This window comes from Adelges cooleyi, unplaced genomic scaffold, assembly GCF_023614345.1.
Source record: "Adelges cooleyi isolate 19-005CV unplaced genomic scaffold, UGA_ACOO_1.1 ACOO_flye_CR_arks_rails_tigmint_CR_PRNA_574, whole genome shotgun sequence".
In the NCBI taxonomy this organism is placed as follows: domain Eukaryota; kingdom Metazoa; phylum Arthropoda; class Insecta; order Hemiptera; family Adelgidae; genus Adelges; species Adelges cooleyi.
Genome location: NW_026096268.1, coordinates 2,232,275 through 2,256,547, shown reverse-complemented (window position 1 = coordinate 2,256,547; position 24,273 = coordinate 2,232,275). Strand labels below are relative to the sequence as shown.

General features: G+C 35.3%; 1 protein-coding gene across 1 annotated transcript in view; it reads left to right on the top strand.

Moving 5' to 3' along the window:
- The window catches only part of LOC126843019 (thyrotropin-releasing hormone receptor-like), a 95,430-nt gene that overhangs the window by 16,799 nt on the left and 54,358 nt on the right, over positions 1-24,273 (top strand). Inside the window, exon 2 of the mRNA XM_050580313.1 lies at positions 11,329-11,899. Within this exon, the coding sequence (XP_050436270.1) occupies positions 11,515-11,899 (385 nt within the window). The 5' untranslated portion in view covers positions 11,329-11,514. The remainder of the gene's footprint in view (positions 1-11,328; positions 11,900-24,273) is intronic.

Below are 24,273 nucleotides of genomic sequence, written 5' to 3'. Positions count from 1 at the left end.
TATGCACACAACTATTAAGTATGATTATATTTTACTAAACGTCACATTAAAAAAACGTTGCATTATGCGTTAACATTAAACGGCGGACGTTAGAAACGTGCTGATAACGGACGACAAGGTTCCCGAATAAAATAATAAATATTATAGTATCCTAATTTTGGGGGGGTTCCACTCTAAACTATGCTGTAGTAGACAGATAAAAACTATTAATACACATTTGGTAACTTAATTTGAATTCATGTTGAATATTTGATAAGTATTACAAAGAGTAAAATAGAGTAGAGTATTAGAAATATCAAGTGATTATCTGATAATAGCAAAATAGAAACATACACTTTTGCATCACACTATTAATAGTATTTTTATAAGAGTTAATAAATGAATAATTTTTTTAAAATTATTTCACATGATTCACTAACATGCCTACCGTAATATTAATTGTACGTTCAGCGTTAGTGTTTCGAACTCATAAAACTATTTAGGATAAAATCATATAGTTGTATTAGTCTAGACTCTAGTCACTAATCATCCAAGTTCGATTCTTAGTAAATAATTATCTTACAAAAAAAAAAGTGTTTTCTCTATTTTCATGTTTTCTCCGAAAAAGTTTTTAGTGTATGATTACTACAATATTGTTCCATGCCGCCCATGTTCTTTGATGGTCGGTACCTCATTCCACTTAGTGTAAGCTACAACAAAAGTTTTCAAATGTCAAAAGCAGATGTGGCAATTTTTTTTATTGAAAACTTTCTGTACTGTATAGTAAATAACGTTGTCATCTTGAAATATAACGACCATCGGATTACAATTTATGCTGACAACACACAATACATTTTAGTGGCGTATGCCTTAACAAACTTTATACTACAAGTAGCTAATAATTTAAATTAATTTCCGAAGTTTGCTCACGAATGTCTCATATATCATGAGACGTTTTAATGAAGCGTTTTAATCATATTGACTAAAACGGCTTTACCGGATCATATTGAAAAAAAAACAGGTTTTCTGTATTTTAATCTGAAATAAGTTTTTTCATATAACAAATACAATACCATTGTCAGTGTTCTGTTGCTTCTACATACAGTATTACTGTTAAGTGTCCACTGCAACGGCTTTAACATCAAATTTGTGTTGTAACGTTATTTAGTGGTCGGTATAGAAGATAACGAGATTCAACCGTGTTGTTTTTTAGTATTCATAAGTCTATAAAAAGTATAGTGCGATGAACAACGTATGTAGTTGCACCTCAGCAAAAAAAAATGCATCTCACGGTGTGTTGGAAGACGCTGGCACATACAGGTTCGCTACCGTTGAAGGTATTCTATCTATACAGGATATAGATACATATAACCGATACAGTCACAACCAGCATCGTCGCGGTATTGTTGCGGTCGCAGTTTGCACAAACAAACAGAAACGATATGCACACACGACTATTCCACCGGTGTGTGTCCGAAGGCATCACACGACCTGACATATAGTGAGACAGTCTATATAGCTCGTGTGTATACGATTACTCGGCTTATATTGTTGTTGTTGTGCCATAAGACGGTACCATACCTATATTGTGATACCGACGCGCAAACACACAACAATGTCAATAAAACTAATTGTTACTATTATACGACCACGATGGTTGTTCAAGGAAGGTCAAAGCCCAAAGGAATGGAGTAGGTACATGGTATTAATAGTAAACTCGGAGCAGTCGGTCGACAACAGCTCGGGTAAGTAACGTTTAGCGGCCGGTCTTCGTGCCACAATGGGCGCCTCCGACGACGGGTTCCATCAATCTCGGTGTACAGCCGTACGGTGGATGTACAAAAAATTATACTGCACGGTAGTAATATTATGTACCTACGTGCACAATAAGTGATGCGATCGACGACGTCTTCTTCATGCGCGCGCCTATCCCGGAGTCGAAGATAAATCACTGCCGGGACAAACTCGCCGGCCGCAAGACGGACCGAAGAGAAGATTTTTGTCACACGAGTCCGAGTGCGCATAAGCTGCATGTCGTACACAATAATATAGGCACTTGAGTTGTGTACATTATACCTATTATAATAGTATTATGTACATTGGTTTGTCGCCGCCGGTTGATCGATAACCCAGAAAAGATCCGAGGGAGTAGAGTACATAATAATATATTATAGCGTTGTCGCCGTTATTGGGATTTCTCTCTTACTATACGGCCGATGATAGTAGATAATAATAATAATAATAAGAGCCGTTGATCTGCTAACCTAACCGACTTGGCTTGGCTGCGCCTAATGGAAACGTCAAACTTCGTACAAGCAACGGAAATCGGAGCTTTCAATAGCCGGCCAGCAGAGCTAATTGTCGGACGGTATCCGGATCCGATTTCGTAATCCAATACTCGGCGGTCGGATACAGCCGTAATGGATAAACACCAAGTGGTCGAGTATGCGCCTAGATTCCAGTACAAGAAAAACGGTTATAAAATAATTCGATTTTCTGTAACGCGAACCGGCCGCATAACTCATGTGAAAATTCCGTACATTAAATTAAAATATTATACCGCTTGCTAGTATCGTTTATCCGGAAAGCCTACGCTGGGAGGGGGGAAATGAACAGACTGTAAACATATCACAAGCATAGCTCTATATGCGGTTTATATTGCATGTGCAAGAAAATTCTCCCTTCCAGGAAAATCAAAGACAAAATCACGCTTTTGGGGAATGAACGACTAGTGCGTGCTGATATAGAATAAAATATGTTATTTAAAAATCCGGTATTCAGTTAGGAGTATTATCAGCATAATAAAAAGTGATAAACCAATTTAAAATTTACCCTTCAATAATATGACCTTTTCGCAATAATTAGAGAATAAAAAAAAATACTATTATTTCAATAAAATGATCAATTACTTAATAAATAATTATTCTTCCCTGAACTTTTAAACACATTTTTGTTTTTCACCCTTAAAATATAATATTATAATACAGTTATAGCGACCCGGGAATAAAAATTATATTTTAATTAATATACTTTTTGGTGTAATTAGTAGCGATCATTTTCCCAGAATATCGCTCGAAAAAGCCAGCTCACGTTTTTGCAGTAATATTTTATTTATTTTTTACTATGAAAGCTGCTGGGCAAGGTCAAACGTGACCTGTGGTAATTATAAGATCAAATAGGATAAGTTAAATTTTCGTTTATACAACTTGCAATTTTTTAATGACTCTAAAAACATTTGTAACACATAATTAACACCACACTTGTTTTAATTAACAATTAAAAGTAATATCTAATTTAGCATTGTTTTCAATTTCTTTATCTAACTCGGAAGATAATAATATTTTTCTTCTCCAAAACGGTAGTTTTTTTTAACATCACTAGTACTTTACAATGGTAAGCCTAGGCAATGATTTCAATATTTTTGTAGTAGTGAATCCGATATAAGTGCTCTCGATATCAATGCCACTTTTGTTCACATACAGCCAAGTGTACTTTATACGTTTCTAATACTGGTTCACTGTTCTACTAGGTTTTGAATAAAATCAAAATACAATATTGTACAACCAAAAGCAGTGGTGTCGAATGATAGGGCTGCTCTATTAGTTTTACTGTGCTCTTGGGTGTCGATTTACACAGTAAAATGATGATTTATGTAGTACAAATTTTGGGGGAAAAATCCAGTTCAACTATGGCTGCGAGCAGAAACATTGAAAAACAGCACAAGACTCGTTTTGTTTAAAACTATTGGTATTGTTACCTACTATAAACGGAAGAGTTATACTTTATTGTAAGCATAAAAATATATAGGTAACAACGATTTTTTTTATGGCAATTTTAATCAGACACCCTCGGCAAAAACATATTCTATGTTAATATAATATAAAACTGACTCAAAATCGTAGAAATGCTTGGGAAAATGTAAAAGCTTAAAGAAAAATGACTAAAAACAATAATGAGTTTTCAATGGTTAAGATAGGATTTCATTTATTGGACTTATTATTGTAATGAAAATACTTCGTCTAATGGTCAGTTGAAAAGTTAAAATTTTTCTACAATGATTCTTATAATCAAACAATCTGAACAAATTTGATGTTATATTGCCACTATTAAATCTTGCAATCATATAGTGTAACATTTATTTAAATTCTAAAAATTTAATCATTTTTCTAAACACCCTCGACCTTATTTGCGCGACTTGATGGACACCCAAATTCATGTAGCCGTCTTCCTGTGAAAATCGTTGAACGGCTTATGCACAATAATATTTCAGTTGGCATAGAAAAAATATTAAGTACCCAACTGTTGTTGGCATGTATTACGTTTATCCTAAGCTTTTCTATTTGGTTTTACGATAATTGCCGGTTTTGGTGTGTTCAACGCTCTTGCAGTTCAATTATTGTGTTTATATATTTCTAACCAAAGAAAACCTATATCCAACTAGATGTCCAGATTGCCGGCGGACGTAAAGTTTTTATTAAAACCGTTTTGCCGCTTGCAATAATTGAATTTTGGTTTTTCGACATTATTTTGTCCACTATTTAGAACCTAACACACACCCACACCGCATGCGGCTCATGGAATTCAATAAATTTTAACGTCGCGTTTTCATTTGCACAATATTATATCGATGGAGATCAATAAACAGGTTAAATACGATCGGACGCAAACTGGTGGAATAGGTAAAGAGTTAAGTGCGCCAATCGCGTATGGTAGTATAATATACAGGGCGTGTGTTGGTAATTATGGATTATGCGATTTATTGCCGGCAGCACGTCCAATCTCGGCAGAATGTTATGTTAATATTTAATATATTATTTTACATAACGCATTGACATTAATTTCAATTGTAATTTAACCTCTAGGTTACACGGATTTGCAATTTTATGATTTTCCTAAAGAATTCGGAATGCGAACGCGCTTGATAGATGTGAATATGTGTATAATTTATGTATAATATATCCAACTATTTCTCATTAACTTATCACGACTCACATGTCCGCCAAGAACGTATAAATACTACAAAGAATCAAATGATCTTCAATTATTGAGAAATTATGTTTTATTTGCGCGCCCCAAGTTCCATACAGTAATATAGTCATATTATAGCTTAACTCCGCGTTAAATCCGCTTTCGGAACGAGTCGACAGTCCGTCGCCAAGTTTCATACTAAACAATAATAATTAATCCAAATGTAAAACAGTCAAGTGGAGAAATGAAAATAACTAACTAGGCGAATAGAAATTTAAGTCTTTTATAATTAAGAAAGTAATTGGAATATTATGCTTATAAGGTCAAGGAGTTTACTGACCGTCTAAAGTTATACAATTTTACAGTTACAAAAAAAACCATTATTCGCCCGATATATTTTAGCGTTTTATAAGAAGTAATGGTGGGTACCTAAGCCAATGTAGTATTTCATAATGAAACCGTTTTTATTAATTGCACCTATTTGATTTTCAATAAAAAATATGTTGAAGTAAATTAATGGACATCGCCCATACAATTTTAAAATATAATATGAATTTTTCGTTATTGTAAAGCTTCATAAAATCATTAATACCCTTTTTAGTTTTCACTATTTCATAAACATAATATATAATAGGTATATGCCCAAAATCTGCACTGTTCATTTCAAAATAGACATTATAAAAATTGTGCACGATTGACAAACGGAAAGTTTTAACGTCTTGTCGAAACGTATAAATATAGTACATTATAATACATATGGGTTTGGGCATGTACATAATATGAGTTTACACACACACACGTGTTACAACTTTCGTGGCACTATAGTTTGTTTTGGCCGTTGTAAAGCCGTTTTTGTTTCACGCCGACACTTACTCGAGTATATCCGTCAACTTGAGCGTTTCTTGCCTTTGGGACGATTTGTTTGCGTCTGGCTTTATAGATAATCGAGGAATGCATTATGCATATATTAGTTTAAAGTTTAGCACTTACAAAATGTTTATACATGTATGTACATGTAAGTATGACACACAGTTATGTAAACACAACGGTCATGAGATGTAAAGAAAAAAAAAACACACACAGTTTCGTTTTACTATATTATTCTATGCGCGATAATTTCAAATCACTATAAATCATTGTAGTAATTTCGGGCGACGTGCAAGTGCCAGCAGCAAACTGCTAAAGTTTAACGCTTTCAGGGACGCTGTGGGTTTTGAGATTTGTCCGACACGGGGCACGACCAAAGTAAACCAACAGTTATTGTCTAGTACCGTATCTATTTGCTTTAACAGTTGCAGCAAGTTGCAAATTGAAATATATAAAATGCATTATACAACGTGTGGGGTCTTGGTACGCTAATGAGATTAATTAACGTAACGTGCTTAACGACATAGTACAGCGTGGGCATCAAGACTACGTACATTTCATAGAAAATATCTGAAAACAAATAGCTCAAAGGATATCCGCTGGTCTCTGCGCAAACATGACTGGCGATCGAACACTACCCCGGGAAGAAGAAATTTGTAAGTTTTCAAATAAAACTAGCTGTGAGTTTTGGCATTAAGTATTGCAGAATATTACAAAATGATTTATTCAAAAACAGTTCGTGTTTTATTATTTAATCATCCGCGTTGGTGCGCGTCAAATTTGCTTCTTTCTTTATACTTTGCAACTATATTGCTAGCCACTTGTACCGTTGCTGAATAATGTCGGGCTAAAAATATTCACCATAAGTCGTAAATCATACTTTGTGTTTCGTAGCATCAATTGCCCAACGTTGTGTATACATAGAAATAAAAAACGCGTAAAAGCTCATATTATACCACACAATGTCGTTTTAACAACTACATTATGTACTTTACCCGTAATATAACCGAGCCCACATAAAGGGTTGGTGGTGCGGTACGGGATGACTCGTGTGACAAAAAGAAGAAAAGAACTTTTGGTATGTGTATGTTTTTTTTTTTTTACATGAATCGGTCTATATTTGATGGAACATAATATTTATGTCGGTATAAGCCCAAACAGGGAATGTGGACCCAACGAGTTCCATAAGTTAAAGAGTGTGCACTTATCTTAACAATTTGTCTCATACGAAATCACTTGTAAAAAGAATATCACGTACCAGGTTGAGAAATTACATAATGTTAAAATATCTCTACTTTTTCTTGCCTGCCTTCTTCGTATAGCCTCAGTTTTATTACATTGTTAAGTTTATTTTAAATAGCGTATTCCCTTTATGCTATAACGTTTAAAAACAAGTATCACCAAAACGCGTAATAGACATAAGAACAATTGAAAAAAAAACGCGTTGACAGTTTATGTATTAATTTTAATCTCGACTTCCTCGGACCAAATTCATTCCTGAAAATAAAAATTTCGATCATGTTAGTTTTAGTTTAGTATAGTTACTATAGTCCATACTAATTTTGTCCAATGTCCGTCTGCAGGGCAGTATTATAATAATGCATTAGATAAAACCGTTTCGGTTTGAAACGGTATTTCAATTAATGACTTATATATTAAAAAATGAATAACACTAATGGCAGAGAACTGGCGCCGTCGTTTACTTGTATAAAACCGTTCAGACTCATGAATAACATTCGTTCAACGCGCCACTCAGTAAATGTAACTCTATTATGGTTCAAAGTGACTCGGAACGTGGAATAAAACTCACCGAGTCCCGAGACCTTTACGTTATCCTCCCAACACTTGTTTATACTTGTAATAATTATTAACTGATAGATAAGATCTTACAATATCGTTAAAATACGTTAATTTACTTGGACAATACTTCGGATCGTTTCGATAAAAAAATAACTTTAAAATTGTTAATTTATTTATTTTTATTGCAAAAAACGTGACTAATAAAAGTAATAAAAATTACATTAAACGCGTAAGCCTACAAAGAGCCACTCGCTGTAGTTATTATAACTATAATTTATTTAAATATAATATATATTTATATACATAAAATATAAGTACTTTTTTTTATAACATACTTAACACAGTATAACTTAAACCAACAAGTGACCTCTTCAACTTATAAAAATACAATCTTTACACCCTTTCTTTTTATATGTATTATATATAGTTCATATGTATATTTTGGTAATTAGTGTTAATAAATACCACTAATATTCTTTTGTGTTACTGTTTTCATTTTCCGGCCTAAATATTTAAAGCCGTGTGTTAGTTGTTATATTACATACATTAGTATTAGTATATTAGTATTACAAGTTACGATTTTTGTTAATTTCGGGTTTTACAAAAGATAAATGTACAACTCATTTATTTGCACTACTCCTCTCCCTGTTTTGAAATTCACATCTAGCTACGGTACTGAGTAAAATTGAGTTCGACAAAATTTATTCAGACCGTCCTCTAAGATCTACTGTTCCGTTTAGTCTAGTTAGTTGTATAGAAGTTAGACCGGATTCAAATATTATATTATAACACCACACTGATGTTGGCTGTTATAATTGTCTTAAAAAACTGCGGTCGGAATACGGGAAAAAATACATATAGTTGATCCAACAAAACATTTAGTTGGACAAACTAAATGTATAGTTGCGTTAGCAATACTCATTCAGTCGGCCCAACTATTTATTTAGTTACTTCAACTAGAAATGAATTGTGTCTCTATATTAACCATAATTTAAGTTCGACCGACTATTTTTTGTGAATGTATAAAATTAATACCTACTTATTTTTTATTTTGACAGAATATGCATTATGATTAAGTACTTGCGGTTTATACACCGTGTGCGCGTTATTTATGGTATTCGACTGCAGTTTGATAAAATATGATGTGTGCTCGTAACAGAAATAATTTAAAGGCGCATATCGGTAAGGTTCTAAGTCAGTCGACCGTGAAAATGGAACGCAGTGAATTACGATCAGGATTACACGGCGTGCCGAACCAAAAGTTAAAAAAAGCGCTAAAAAAATAAAAATCACACCTATTCACCGCAGTGTGGAACTCCCCAAAGAGAAATCATTTCTCATTAGCAAAAGATTGATGATTGTCTTTGTGATGTGTATGTCACGACGATAATATTAATTGCCAGTGCTTAATAATAATGCCCTCGTGGAAAGGAAAAAAAAACAAATACAAATTGATTAAAATTATTACAATCGCATACATTTTGGATTACAAGATATGACGTTATGTAGATCTCTGTAGGGAATTGGAATTAATCGTTTTTGTTTACAGCAACGCTGTTAATATGCAATTTACCAAAACAATCAAACATTAATTTTCGGAGAGTCAACGCATAGATTGCGGTTAAATAAATCGTATAGTATGCGCCTTAATAAATATTGTGTGTTGTATCAAATTAACATCTGATAAACTACAATTTACAAGGGAAGCTTGCAAATTATTGACATTACAAATTATATATTATATATTTGAAAAACAGGTTCAAACTCCAAGCCGTATCAAACCAATAAAATATTATCGGTATAATTTTTTTTTTACACTACTTTTAAGTTATTTTTTTTGCGCGGAGTTGTTTCACTAACAAGTAATTATTATTATAATATTTTTTTGTATACAGTTTTAATTGTATAATTAACAAAGTTAAGCCACGTTTAGTGTAGTTCTCATGCTGTGTATTATATTAGATAATTATTTATATATAATTGATAAATCTGTTATCTGAGAGATACTTGATTTTTCTGTTTAACATTCCAATGATTCGATTCCGGTTCATCTGTAATTAATATAAAAACTAATGATATATTTTCTTATTGAATTCCTCGGTGCGCGAATGGTTCTTATAATAACTAACGATTACAATTATTATGTAAACGCTCCATTAAACCGTCAGTGTCGAAAGATCCCATACGATTATGTATTGAATACATTTTCTAAATCTCAAATCAAGTTCATTCGAAAACGTATCACCTACAATTATTATAGATCCAACTAGACTTTTGGGACACGGTTTATCAACAAATATGTACATCAGCCGAGAGAAAATAAAACATTTAGTTCTCTCCTATTGACTTCGCGGTGTTCGTTGCACCCTACAATTACATGGTATTTTTACACGAATATTAGGTACACACATATTGATTGATTTTGTTATTTATTTTTGGGGTTAATTTGTGAATATCGGTTCGGGTTATATATACATATATACTCGTATATATATAATTTGCTCTTCATTACCGAGATACATATTTTTGTGGTATAATAACGGTCGCACAGCGATAAAACTTTTCCATAACAACTAGATTAACAGTACATCTAGCGTTTTAGCGCGTAGACAATTTCCCTACCCCACTCACGAATAATACCCCAAGGACTTTATTCAACGACAGTTTCCCAAAGTTGTGCTTCATTGTTTTCTATGTAATGTCTAACTAGTACGTTTGTGATTTAGAGGCCTAATAACGATGTTTAGGTTGAGATATTATTTCAATGGCTGCGTTCCCCGCTTAGACATCTCGACAGTGCCATTCGAATAACTATTGTATCCATTATCCATTATTATAATTATTGTTATTGTTAAGAGACACCGAGTGCTATTCAAACCGTAAAATCATTCGTTTGAGTATAATTAAATTCGTTTACATAACAATTTACTCGCCGTATCCGCGATTCTGTGAAATGTGATTACATCGTCAAGCTGTGATTGTTAAACATAACATTTTGTTTTCACTTATCCCAAGATAAATGTATTCAAACAAATATAAATACTATTAAGTAGTGAACTAAATAGAAGATACAGTGGAGTTGGTTCTCGTGTACATATGTGATGTAAATATAATGTCAACGCAACATTAATCTACTTGCATTAGCATTAGTTTTGTCGTAAAAGCTTTTTCTTAAGCGTTTGATAACGATTGTAGTAACGTCAGATGTTGTCTACTTTCAAGCATGCCACTATCTGGACAATCTGAACTTTTTTTCTCGCACCGATTGTTTGCTTGTTTATAAATAATGTCTTTAGTTTTAATTGTTGGCCTAAAATACCGTTATCCTATTTAGTAGTTAAAAAATATGCTTTAAACTATTGTAAAAGGGAAAAATCTTACATTACCTATGTCGTGTTAATGTTTCACTGGGAATTTTAATAATGCAAAATTGTGGTGTGTTGAAATGACGAGAAGGAGCGTATTATTTTAATATTTGAATAGATCAATTTTTAGGGTTCTTTGGTCTGAAAATTAGACAAAAGATATATCTATATATACAATTTTCTCAAAAATCTTTCAAACTTTTTCTTTATTAAGGAAAACCCAAAAAATAGGGCAAATTACACGTTAAAGGTTGTTTAATTGTGTTATTAATTGCATCGAGACACTATTGTACACAAAAGTGACAATTGTTGTTCGTAATATTAACCGATTGATTCGTCTGGTTCGCAGGTCTGCAGCGTCCCGGGCACCGTCCTCGTGAGGTCGCCGTCCCGATGCGGCGGGGCCGGGCTCAGGGACATCCGATGAACACGGGCTGCTGCACGTGGTCGCTGACGGTCGGCCACCGGCTTCGGTCCAGCATAACCTAAAGAGCAGCGCCGGACGGGCAGACGGGAAATCGGCCGGTGGTCGCACATGATTTCCGCGTTGGAAGTGGCCGCGTTCGGCAACGAGAGCTCGCCGCTGACCGCCGTGATCGCCGGCAACGCGCAAGCCAACGACACCGGGTCCAACGATACCGCGACCAGCGTCATCCAGTTCTTGGACGCCGACCTATCGTTCCCCGACTACATCCGCACCACGTGCATGGTGGTGTGCGTCATCATCCTGGGCGTGGGTGTGGTCGGCAACATGATGGTGCCCATAGTGATCCTCAAGTCCAAGGACATGCGCAACTCGACCAACATATTCCTGATGAACCTGAGCATAGCCGACCTCATGGTGTTGCTCATATGCACTCCCACGGTGTTCGTCGAAGTCAACTCCAGGCCGGAAACGTGGGTGCTCGGCGAAGAGCTTTGTGAGTACCTATTTACCGTTTGTCAACTTAAGTTTAATGTGCTTACCAATGGATTAGTCCTCGATGACGGGACGCACGACAAACGATTTGTTTCATTACGGTCAAACAAAACGTTTGGTCGATTTCTCAAATTATGTACTTACGTTTGTATAAAGCGACCAAAACTATTTGCAACGAACTAGTTTTGAAAATCGAAATGGCTTATTACCAATTAAATAATTCTTAACTGTTTTTAAATCACTGTACCGTTTTAAAAGATAAAACGCTCGCATTGCGCACTAAGTAATTAAATGATTACAATCCATTTTTTAAAAGTGGTTTAGTTTCAAAAGGTTTTTATCTATACATAGTGTATACACTTAGTAGATTGTTAGACTTAAGCAATAATAATTAACCCTATCATTGAATAGTTATGTACTTATTGATATTAATTGTTCCGTCATAAAAAAAAAATTAGAATCGCAAGCTGAAATTCTAATAGGGACAGTTTTCAATTTCGATTGTGCTTTATCTTCATATTATTAATAGTGTTTTAACTTCTGGGATTGTTGAAGACTGAATACGTCAATTTAGAGATTTCACTCTACTGATATGTTAAGCGGATACGCTAATATTATCATAAATGATTCAAGGCCGAGTTAAAAACAATATATTTTAATAGCTCAATAATTCCTATACAGAATTTACAAACAATAATACCAGGCGTTTATTAGAATTTTTTGTACTTTGAAAAAAAAAACCAAAATGCACTTCTTGGAAATATACGAAAACAATAATTTAATTTTTATTTTAATGAACTTTTTGCATTTTGTTCTTTTAACCATAATATGTACATCGGAGTACAGTCGATTAAACGACAAGTTTACAACAAAACTAGAACCTTTTTGTCCAGATTTTTACGAGAGCGAGGTACGAGCACTATACTTCAATCGCTACAGACAAATAATAGCTTATATAACTCAGCAAACGCGCACCCACTCAGCGTTAATATTATGACAGAATTATTAAATTTTATTCCGGCGATGATAACACTTCCTGTTGTAGTTTCGTCGCCGTGTAACGTTCACAGCGGACGACTGTGAATTTTTCGAAGTAGGCGAATTTTCGGCGAATTTCGTTGGTTAAGCGCGCGAAAATAGCGCCAAGGCCGAGGCGACGCACATTCTTATCTGGATTATTATTAACAACTCCACTCGGCGACCGTTAAAACAAGACACATCGATTGTTATCGCATCTTCTTGTACCGCGCGTTCCGGAGACGCTTTATAATTAGACGTGAACGGCAAACATATTTTATAACAGACGAATCGCTCGCCGCCCCTCGCCCGCGTTTTCCATACCCTCTTCGCCGCCGTCGATTTACACAATGTTAGGTCGGCTCCGCTGTGGTATTTGGCCGAGATTCTCGATCACATCACTGTGAACTTTTTCAAGTTATATTATTATTCCCAAGCCAGCCGAAAAATGTCTCCCCCCCCCACCCCCGCTAGTCTTAAACGTTGGACAGCACGCTATCGATATTACAATATGCCACCACGGATTACGGTGGTGCCACAAAAGAGCAATGACAAGGAAAACATATTAAAATATCGGATTAAAACGTCATGACAAAATATTCAAAAGGTTAGGTTAGGTCGGGGCGCATTCGACTTTTTCAGTTTTTAAATTATCGCTTGGTAAAAATAAAAAAACAACTTTACAATGTACGTGCATTTCTCAACGCCTTACTTAAGTATTCTTGCGGTATCACATCCCGTAATGGTTTTCGCCCTTTGAAGCCAAATTGTTTGTTTATCACTTACCTAACGTTTGTTTTTCAACTACGCCCGTCATCTGTTTGCCGGTCCACACAAAGTTTGTTCGGTTAAGAGTTTTTAACTTAAAAATTCAAAATCATAAAAAAATACAACAGGGTGTCTGTTTCCGTCGAACTATAGTGTAAAGTAATAATTCTTAGCGAATTAACTGATTGGCCGTCATCAATAGAGTATTCAATATCACTTGTATTTTAATAAACACTTGATTAGGTAATTCACAACTTATTCTTGGCTTTGTATCAAAAAATAATTTTACAAAATAACATTAAAATATTGTCAACTATATAAAAAAAAAAACTGTTCCTAAAATAGGCGTCTTTGTTTCAATGTGTACAAGTACACGTTGTTATTGATATATAAATTCTGAGTATGTATAAATTTGGCGTTTGTTATTAATTATTGTTGTGTCAATATAAGTATAATACAAAAATATTTTACGTTTTAAAAGCAAATTTTTAGAAATCCATTATCATATGTGTTATCATTATGTGTTTCATATTCCCAGGATAGATGCTTTGATACTTAAACAAAAGAGTTTGATTAAGAAACTTAATGTACACAGAAGAGAATTTATTGAGATTTAAGTATACGGTACCTTGGAAACTATTTTGGGATACATGTTATGAATCGAGGTTTGTTACTGTATGAATACAGCAACCTTAACTTGGTAATTTATTATGAGCTTAATTAACGTTGTTTACTCACACACATTTTAGTCTATTATAATTTGTAACATTTAATGCTATCCAAGTTTTGGCATTACTTTGTTTTTAATTTATAGAACAAAAATCATGTATTTGTTAAACTTATACATCATAATTATTACACTAAATACTATTACTATTTTTATTTTACTATGATTTAACTGAATATAGGTGAAGCATTTTAAGAATATTCTTGGGCGAAAATTAAGTTATAATGAAGACGAAAAAACGGGAGACAAAAAAATAACTTTTAAAAAGATAACAAAATCTCATTTGCAACACACTCGGGCATGACAAATGTAGGTTGACACGAAATGATAAATTGTAGAAAATTTGCATGCAAAAAGTTGGCGAAACCAATCGGAATGTCAATGAGAAACACAGATAAATAGTTGTCAATAGAATATGATGGACGAGGCGTGTCACAGTTACATATTTTAATCATGTTGGTAGCACAAAGCAAAAAAGCTGATCCCGTGTATAAGATAGGAACGTTGAGCAAAAGAAATTATTTCTAGTTTAAAGTGACTCTAGTACTTATTATATTAGTATAACTAGTCATTCTCGTTTCTCGGTGAAGCGGTCATTCATCCTACAACAATCAACTTACCATTCGGATTTCGGAACGGGTCCAAACGTCAGACTGTGGTCTGTACGAGCAAATCTAATTTTTCTATCGACCGCTCCTCTGCGACCTTCAAAAATCGTCTAGGATTTATTGTAGTTTCCAAATTAATTGATACACGTGTTGAGTATAGTTGACGAGCGAGACAAATAAATTCCTCAATCGAAATTTTAACCTATCGCCGTTTGAATTTTTCACGACTCAGGGTTAACAATTCTAGACACATCAATTGAAACTTTTATCGTTTGTGTTGAAAAAAGTCGCTCATCTTCCGGGTAGATTTACATACTTACATCAGTCATAACGAATACCCGTGTACACGTTATAATATAGGTCAGCTGAAACGTCACCACAACGGAAAACTTTGTCGAGTTTCCGGGATTCATTATTAATTAATCTGCGGGTGGTTGGAAATAAAAGCGTTCTACTACTAAAAAAAGTAAAGAAAATAAAAACGCTATAAAATAGGAAATCTGTGGAAAAACTAAACTACTGCTACTTGACACAATAATATATACATGATGTAGGTCAATCAATGACAATAGTAGCCGACACTTATACTAGCTAACTTCCGGGTAACCGTCTTAATGTCAACAGTAGCTTTAAAAAAAAAATGCACTACTAATAAAAGGTCTGAAACCGAGATTATCTTTTTTTATTCGCTTAATAAAATGATTAAGATAACAATTTGCAGTTCAGCCTAACCGCAGGACAGTTGTAATCGTGATTACAACAACTGAAGTCCACTGGTCGTTTGACGGCAACAGATCAGATAATACTAGCCGGGATAAGTAATTAGCCGGACACGGTAAAGACTAAATGTCTAAATCCCAATGATTACTTACTCGGTTGAATACGGTCTACATCCATTATCAACTTGGTTTCCCCTTCGTTGCCCGCGACTCTTTAGCATTTAACATCTTCCCGTTATAAATGATTTCAAGCCGGATAAACCGAGTGACATCTCGAAGGCCTAGAGGGAATTTAAGAACGTCAAGCGCCGCACGAGTGGATGTAAAATTGAAAGATTACTAATAAATTATAATATTAGTTGGATGACACGTGCGACGTTTGCGGATGATATATTATAAGTAATAAGGTGATAAGATTGATGCGGTGCTTGGCGCTTTAACATTTTTTAATTCACAAATACTTCACCATGGCGTAGCATACAAGATGAGTCAATATGTGTAAGTCGGCATGCAGAAATGTTTTCAAACGATTAGGTATTATAATTTATGATCCCCAAACGAGTTTACAGTGGCATTCCAAATGTGTTTAAATGTCGAATATGTGCATTGTTATGTTAATACTATTATACGGTAATGGCCATAAACTGTTTTAATGTAACGCGTGCGTTTAACTGTGAAATATATTAAATTACTGTAATCGACTGTGACTTACGGCCAAAGAATTGCGTTTATAATGTTTTGAATTTTTCCGTATTTTCTAAGGTCACGGCGAACCGCAGCCCTTGAAAATTACCCACAATCCGGATTGTTTAGAGCCATTCGAACAGCCCACGGCGATCACAATAATATAAATATGCATAAATCATGCATCTGTTTTTTTCTATTTACTAATTATAGGTACTTTAATTTCTTGCCATAGTATTATAATACATATTATTCTAAACATACATTTTAAATGCTGCCTAAAAAAAACCCGAGACTTGTATAACACAACATGGTTAATGAAGTAGTTTCTATGTTGTGTACATCATGTGAATCCCTCCAATAGGCGAAGACGGATTTCAATATTTCATATCATTCTTTAACCCGACATCGCTCACATCCTTTACTATTTAAACGTTTCTCTAAACGTTATAACCCGTTTCCTTACTTATAATTCGTCAGACTACTTAAACATCTCTGATCAATTGTTACCAATTGAATCGGTCGTTTGTTATTGCTCTTCGAATGTAATTAACGTTCATTATTTTTTTCAAAGACTTAATCAATTTGTAACAATATAACGTTGTATTGTAATACCGTTTGTAATTACTGAAATGTATCATTTCGCATTAATTCTCAAATGACCGCTTTAAAAAATACATTATCCAGAATTAATGAAGCCTCTTTAAATTTCCAGCCGCCACGTGATAATATAAACATAATAATTATTATTCTTACCTATATATATATATATATATACGATTGAAGATACCGTTTTGATATTACAACACGTCTTAGGGTTATCGTTTATCGGAAACGTTAAGGCATTAGCTGTTGTAACCCAAGGAGACGATTTCAACAAGGGACCAAACGTACAAATACAATACACGTTGATTAGGAAATAATATTATGCCGGATCTCCGATCGAACGTGCGAGGTTATTAAAGTGCTCGTCTTCCGATACATATCAAAGTACACGAGATTTATGTGCATACCTCCGTCAAAGCATCCCAATGCTATACTGCGCCACCCGTAAAAGCAAATATCAAATTATACAAGGCGACCGCGTTCATTCCATGTATATTACATTATGAACCGACATCCGAACCGTTTCCCGTATGCTACCTCTTGCTGACACGGATCTCGAGTAACTCCCGCGAGACACTTAAAACGGGTTGGTCTCCAGTTATAAAATTGTCTTAAAAAAAGCCGCCGCCGCCGCACACAATAGTATCTTATGCCGAAAAACGAATATTATATTTTCACTCGTTTCATCCTTCATCCGGCGCAGTATAATAACCGACATCTCTGTGTAGTATACATATAAAGTACAGTTTTTCGTTATTAGCGATGTTATTTTGCTCATTAAAAACAAAATCAGGAAACAATTCTTTGGAATACGGTCGCGGTAAGTCAACACCCAAGGGGAAATCCGCGAACGCTACGGTTTTATTTCATAAAATATATATTACACAAAACATAATATCATATTATTCGTTTTCTCGTTAAACATAGAAATAATTATTATATAAAGTTTTGTTGAAACTACTGGCCCATATCTAGTGAACGTATGGAAGTGTGCTTTATAACGGTTTTTCGTATTAATCACATCAACGTTCAAAGGCGAGCGAGTTAACTGGACCGAGACTCGAAAAGGTAGGTTATATGTATGGGTCTTGTATATATTATATTCGGTCGTTTGATCTTGTCTCGTAGGCTACCTTTAAGTTTGCCCACTGGTTCCAGGTCTTCCCGGTGCAAAAACTATCCGTCATAATTTATCGTACGACCATTATGCAAGGTTTTTGCATAATTGACAATTTTGATATAAAACCTAGTAAGTCGTTATCTATTAAACCCTCTAATCTGGAAAATATCAGATACAAATTCTAAATAAATTAATATTTTTTAACAATTTTATACAATAGAAGAAATCGCATAATCTATTTTATTAATAGCCATCGGTTATTGACGCACACACATAAATATTAAGATATTATGTATGAACTCACCAGCTATCCTCAACAACCGCTGGCGAACCCGGTACAAAATTTCATTCAATCTTTTTCGACCTTACAGCATACTTGCACAAAATACATTGGACAATTATAACTAAAATAATAATAAAATAATATGTATCGAGAAAAACATATTAGACAAAACAATTAAAAACAACTGAAACCGTTTGATTGATAACAAAGTCGTTAGATTCGGTACCCTGACAGTCGGCCTAGCGCAGAAAAATAAGACAATAACAATTAATTATTGTTTTCCGCCCTCCGCGTTAACTCTTCCATTGTCTTGATCCAATAAATTATAGCCGTCCAAACGCACCCCTACCCCGCCATTAGTGGTTACTACTTTAATCATCCTCGACGTGGGCTTTGGATGAGATATTATCTCTGGGCGTTTGTAGCCATCAAGTCGAATCTTTTGTAACGCATCGACACAAATAGACCGTACAACGATAATCGTCTACCGTGCTGTGGTGGTGGTCATCCCGGACGCACTACACTATGTGTATGTGTACTTACTTGCCCCGTTAGAGGAAACGGTACTTAACCCCATAGGGAAACGGGCAACCACAGCCGCCGCTATTGATGACCGCGATTTGGCCGAGTACAATAATTAAGACGGCGATTGACCATTTAATCTGTCGGATTTTCGATAAAGCGTTCTGCCAGTCGAAACGAACAGCGGCGATAAATAAGCCCGGAAGTAGCCAAAGTGCAAAGCGGAAAATGGAAAACAAAATGCCCCTCCGGACGAAAAAATAAAACCACTAAACATATGTATATATATATATTATATTATATAGGAGACGCCGTCTAAGAGCGATGGAAAAAGAAAAGAAAAATAAGCTCGGGTGGACCGACGGCGTATTGAAGACGAAAACGGCGACGGCTGGTTGGGCGCGTTGCTTCTATACACTGCTGTTGCTGTTATTGTCGGCAAGCCGAGCCTGCCCAAGCATATCCTGTTATGTTTGGTTAAACCACATACCCTCGTCCTCGTGCACGACCACCCTGTCATCACGACACTCACTTAATACGATTTAGGTCATCCCTTTTTTGAGTAAACACCGGCTCGCTCAGTACGTGTTCCGTTTCTTTTGTGCTATCGTCGTCATTTGTGTTTATTGTTAGTTTAGTTAAAAACAGTAATAGTAATTAACAGCTACAACGCAAATTCGTCGGGTATAGACGACCGTCGCAATGAAATCTGCGTGTAATCCGAGTCAATAAAGACCAATTTCGAAGGTAACGTAGTGAAAAAAATAGAACACTACATTGATATAGGTACTTATTTAAGACACTTCAAATCTGTCTGAGAAAAATCTACTTTATTTTATACTGGTCTTCGAAAAGTTATGCTTGTCGACAATATATTCAAAACCGTAGACCTTTTATATAAAACAGATAATTACAATCAATACACATATTTAAAAAAACAAGCAATTTTGGTGATAATCTAACAATCAAGACAATCTAACAGTGTTGGGAAAGCCCTCATTAGTGCCATCCGTCAGTTTTCTAATTTAAAATCTCTTGGCTAGTTTCTATGTTAGATTGTGAGACCTTTAATTATTAAAATTTTAATGCGAAAATGCCACAAACTATGGGATTTTTCCTATTTAGATCTTAAGTACATAATACAAAGCGTAACACCGTGCTTAGACATTTATGGCCTTAAAGTTTATAAGTAAATCAGTCAGACCACCCGGATGGGTATTCTAGTTATTTCTTTACTGCCTTTTTGTCATAGGTTAATTGTTATACCGACGGGCCATTTGGTCATATTGTTTGGTTTTGCTTAAAAGTTTTCCAGTTAACGCTAGTGATTTGGATTTGCAGAATCATATTTTTAAAATAAACTGCTATTACCGAGAGTGTAAAGACCGCGTCGGAATTCAAATAATTATTACAGCCTTTTTTATTACACGGTGCGATGGCTCGGGGGCAAAACACCCACGACTCGTAAAAACAAATGTGCAGAATAACGCGACTTGTTGTTTTAGTTATAAAGGAAATTAATTTGCCGTCGTTCGAGCCGAATAAAGTTTGACGGCAACGCCCCGTATGCTTCTTAAATACTATCATCGTTCACGTCCGGCTGGTGTGATATTTTACTGTCGACCATATTATATTACACTTAATTAATAAAGTTTTTCCAAATCTGCAGTCGTTGTACAACAGCCGATGACAACGAAATTCGTGTCATTACAAATATTGGAAATTCCCAAGCCACTCGGATGTGTTGGAGGTTATAAGTGATAACGTTTTTGCTTTGCAAGACCGCCAACGGTAATCGCGCGCGGGGTATGTACGCCTATTTACTACTTTGACCTTTAGAAGTTAAATTTAAAAACCTGGTCGATCGTATCTATAGCGGCGGCGTGTCCCGAGATACTTGTTTCCGATAGGCAAGTACGGTGCGTGTACATATTATGCGCTACAGTGTCCATTGATAGGTGTATAGATACTTTTCCGGTCGCGTGATGGTCGTAAGTACACGTCGGGCGACACGTTTCCGGGCTACGTTTGTCCGGTTGGCGGCAACTTTTCAGTGTATTCTGTGTTGTGAGGACAGACGTGCTCAGGTAAACGAGACGCGTTCGATTGGAGACAGGACACGGCTGCATTATACGGTTGTACTACTTGCGCGGCACTCTACCCACGCCCGTCTTCACACAAAATTGAACATGTAATTTTCGGCTTGTCACAAAGCCGTTTTGCGTGTAAAAAGCATCCGACAAAATAGCTGACACGAAAATTTCCATTTTATTATTGCGCCGGACGACCGATGACGAAGGGCTATTGGTTTCCAGCCAAACCACCGATGCTACTGGAACGGTATATTTATAAACAACATGTAGATGTCATACGCGGCCCCGGTTAGGTCCTCGCGCTCCAATTCACTCTTATTAGTACAAGGAGAATATAAATTTACAAATTTCTGTTGAAATTCGGTCGCGAGTACCACAAACAATGATAACCTTCTCCTTTTTTGAAGTCTGTTAACAAATAACTATCCATCCCTTTCTGCGTGATTCTTTGCTGTCTTTTTGACTCGTCTCCACTGGCGTTGTTACCCGTTACAAGACCAACTCGTGTAGTTTACGATTGTTTTTTTCCCAGTGCGTCCAAAATATTATAATACAGTTATCAGTAGCATGCGATATCAAAAAACCCCTCGAACCGAAGAGTCGTTTGTACTATCGCTTTCACGAGTTATCGTCTGGATTTCGAATCTCGGCTGACAACTTAGGAATAATTAATTAAGAAAACGAAACGACGACGTTTTTGATCTGCCGTCCCGTTGTGCAGCACACGTCGCCAAGTATACACACATAATTCTTTCGAGTTTGTCGATTTTCGATTAAATACTCAAGCGAATACTTCACCGTCACTTTTTATATTAGCAAAAAACCAATTTAAATCCAAGTACGTCCAATGGTCCACATCGTCGTTGTATAATAACATTAAAAAAAAAAAACGCAATTCATATATTTTTGAATACAGTTGCTAAAAAGTAAAAGTAGTATATTTTTTTACTTTGGTCGTTTTTTTTATCACTTTTGTTTTGCGCGTAAGACATAACATTATTTTAGGAGGGACACTTTCCTCATATTATCGTATAACAGTTGAAACGTTCAATTACATCTACACAAAATTTAGGTTAACGATTAACACTAAAGGGCATCGTCTCCTAAGAGATCTGATTATGCACAAAACAGTAATTATTGCGCCGAAAGAGATGTAATCAAATATAATTTTTTTCTTTCTTGGCTAGGTTATAAATGTCATTATACACGAGTACAAAGACATTAGCTAGGTATCAAGTTTTATAAAAAAAAAATCGCCTATACTTTACTCCTTGGTAAACAGGTGATGTGGCGTTCTGTCCGAAGAAAATCAACCTGACCGATATTCGTTAGACGTTTTATACACTTTCGGATAATGATGTGTGGGAGCGTAAATTGGTTTCTGAAAAATAATAGGCTTCGTTCGCACATCGTCTTACGTGTCATCTATGGTCTAAACAAAAAGCCAAGAATAAAATTGAACACTGGCCGGATAAATCAAGCGTCCCATCTCCGGCGATCGATAGCCGAACCTCTCTGACAAGTCCCGTCCGCCGTAGTCGTATACCGTGTAGTGTAGTGTATGTAATATGTACACTGTACACAATATATACAGATATATAGTAGACATATATAACAGTATGAAATCGTATTACCCGTGGACCGGGAGCCCGCTGCGAGGCCACTCTACTCTAATGGGTCCGAAACATTTAAAAACGCTCACGGGTCGCCGTGCGCTTGTATATACTCGATAAAGACTTTTTAACTGTTACAACGACTACGGGCTACTGCCGGTGGCGGTTTCCATTTCCGATCGAAAGTCTTCTCCCGTATCCTCCGTCTCCTGCTATAACTCCTAGTCTCTCTTCTCGTCCACAAACCATTACACACTGTCGTTTCGATAGACTCGGCAAAGTCTACTACAGTTACAGCCACAACCATTACTCTTATACTATATAATGATTGTCTCCGCTCCGTTCGATTACCGCTTGGCCGTACTTAGGCGACGCCGTTGAAGACTAAACGGCAAGTCTGTCGACTTCCGTTCGTTTCTTTACAATGAGAATACACACGCAAAGTCTTCTCTTTCTCTTTAATTACAGCGGTTATGCGTTATGTAATTAGGTACTGAAATTCAAAACTGCCTTGAAGTTGCCCCGTACGTAAACGCTGCGCTGTATTGTCAATAACAAGAATAAATAGACGCTTACGCCTTGCCTCTAATGATCCAGGTCTAGAACCTATAAAACGGGTTCATAGTCATAGTGGGGGAGAGAGGAAGATGGAAGTGTGCGCTTTTCAGGGTAAATCCAGCTAAGCTGAAAAACCTATTCTGGATCTGATTTATCCTCCTAATGTCAGGCAATGTATGAAAACCCCATACTAAATCATCGTTCTATACTTTAATATAAACGAACCAACGCGTTACACAGTGTTAAAAGATAATTTGCTGCCTGGATTATATAAATGCAAAATTTAAGCCATACCTAAGTTAGATAGTTACGATAAATATTATTCATTAAAAACTCATTCTAATCCGAGTATGCGTTCTTTTCAAAGTTATATTGTAGTCGGTAATTTGTAAATTCAACCTGAAATTACACTAATAAATGTCAACTTACTGGAACAAGTTTTCTACATTCCAAAAGCCATGATAACAAATTGCCTTTTACTTCGAAGTCGCTAAGTATTTGATATAGATATAATATTATTATTGTATTTTCTTCATTGTATGCAACATGTATGCACTTTTTACTTACTACGTATTAATAACTAAATATCTCATAACATAGATAAGTTGTCAAAAGATAAATAACGTAATTACTTTCCTCGCTATCCGAGTAGTTGAACTAGTTAGAATCATTATATTAACTTTATTTTCAAAAAATTTTCTTTCATCGTTACCTTATAGATAAACTTACTAAAAATAAAAAAAACAAGATAATATTTCGCCAAAATGTTAACCATTCAACGAGTCAAATGTATGTCAAAGTATGCTGTCAAGTTGAAAGTACAAAATACAAGTACTTTGAAGCGGAAAAAAGTGAGGAAATGAATGGAATTTTCCACTTAACCGAGTCGCTTAATTCTTATCGTAGCGCTGTCAATAAGTTATGTTAGAAAACTACAAATCGAAAATTGGTGTCACTTGCATTATCGTTCATCATAATTGTAAAATAATGCATACTACATAATGGCTATCAATAATATAAAATAAATAAATAATAATAAACGTTCATTATTCGTTCA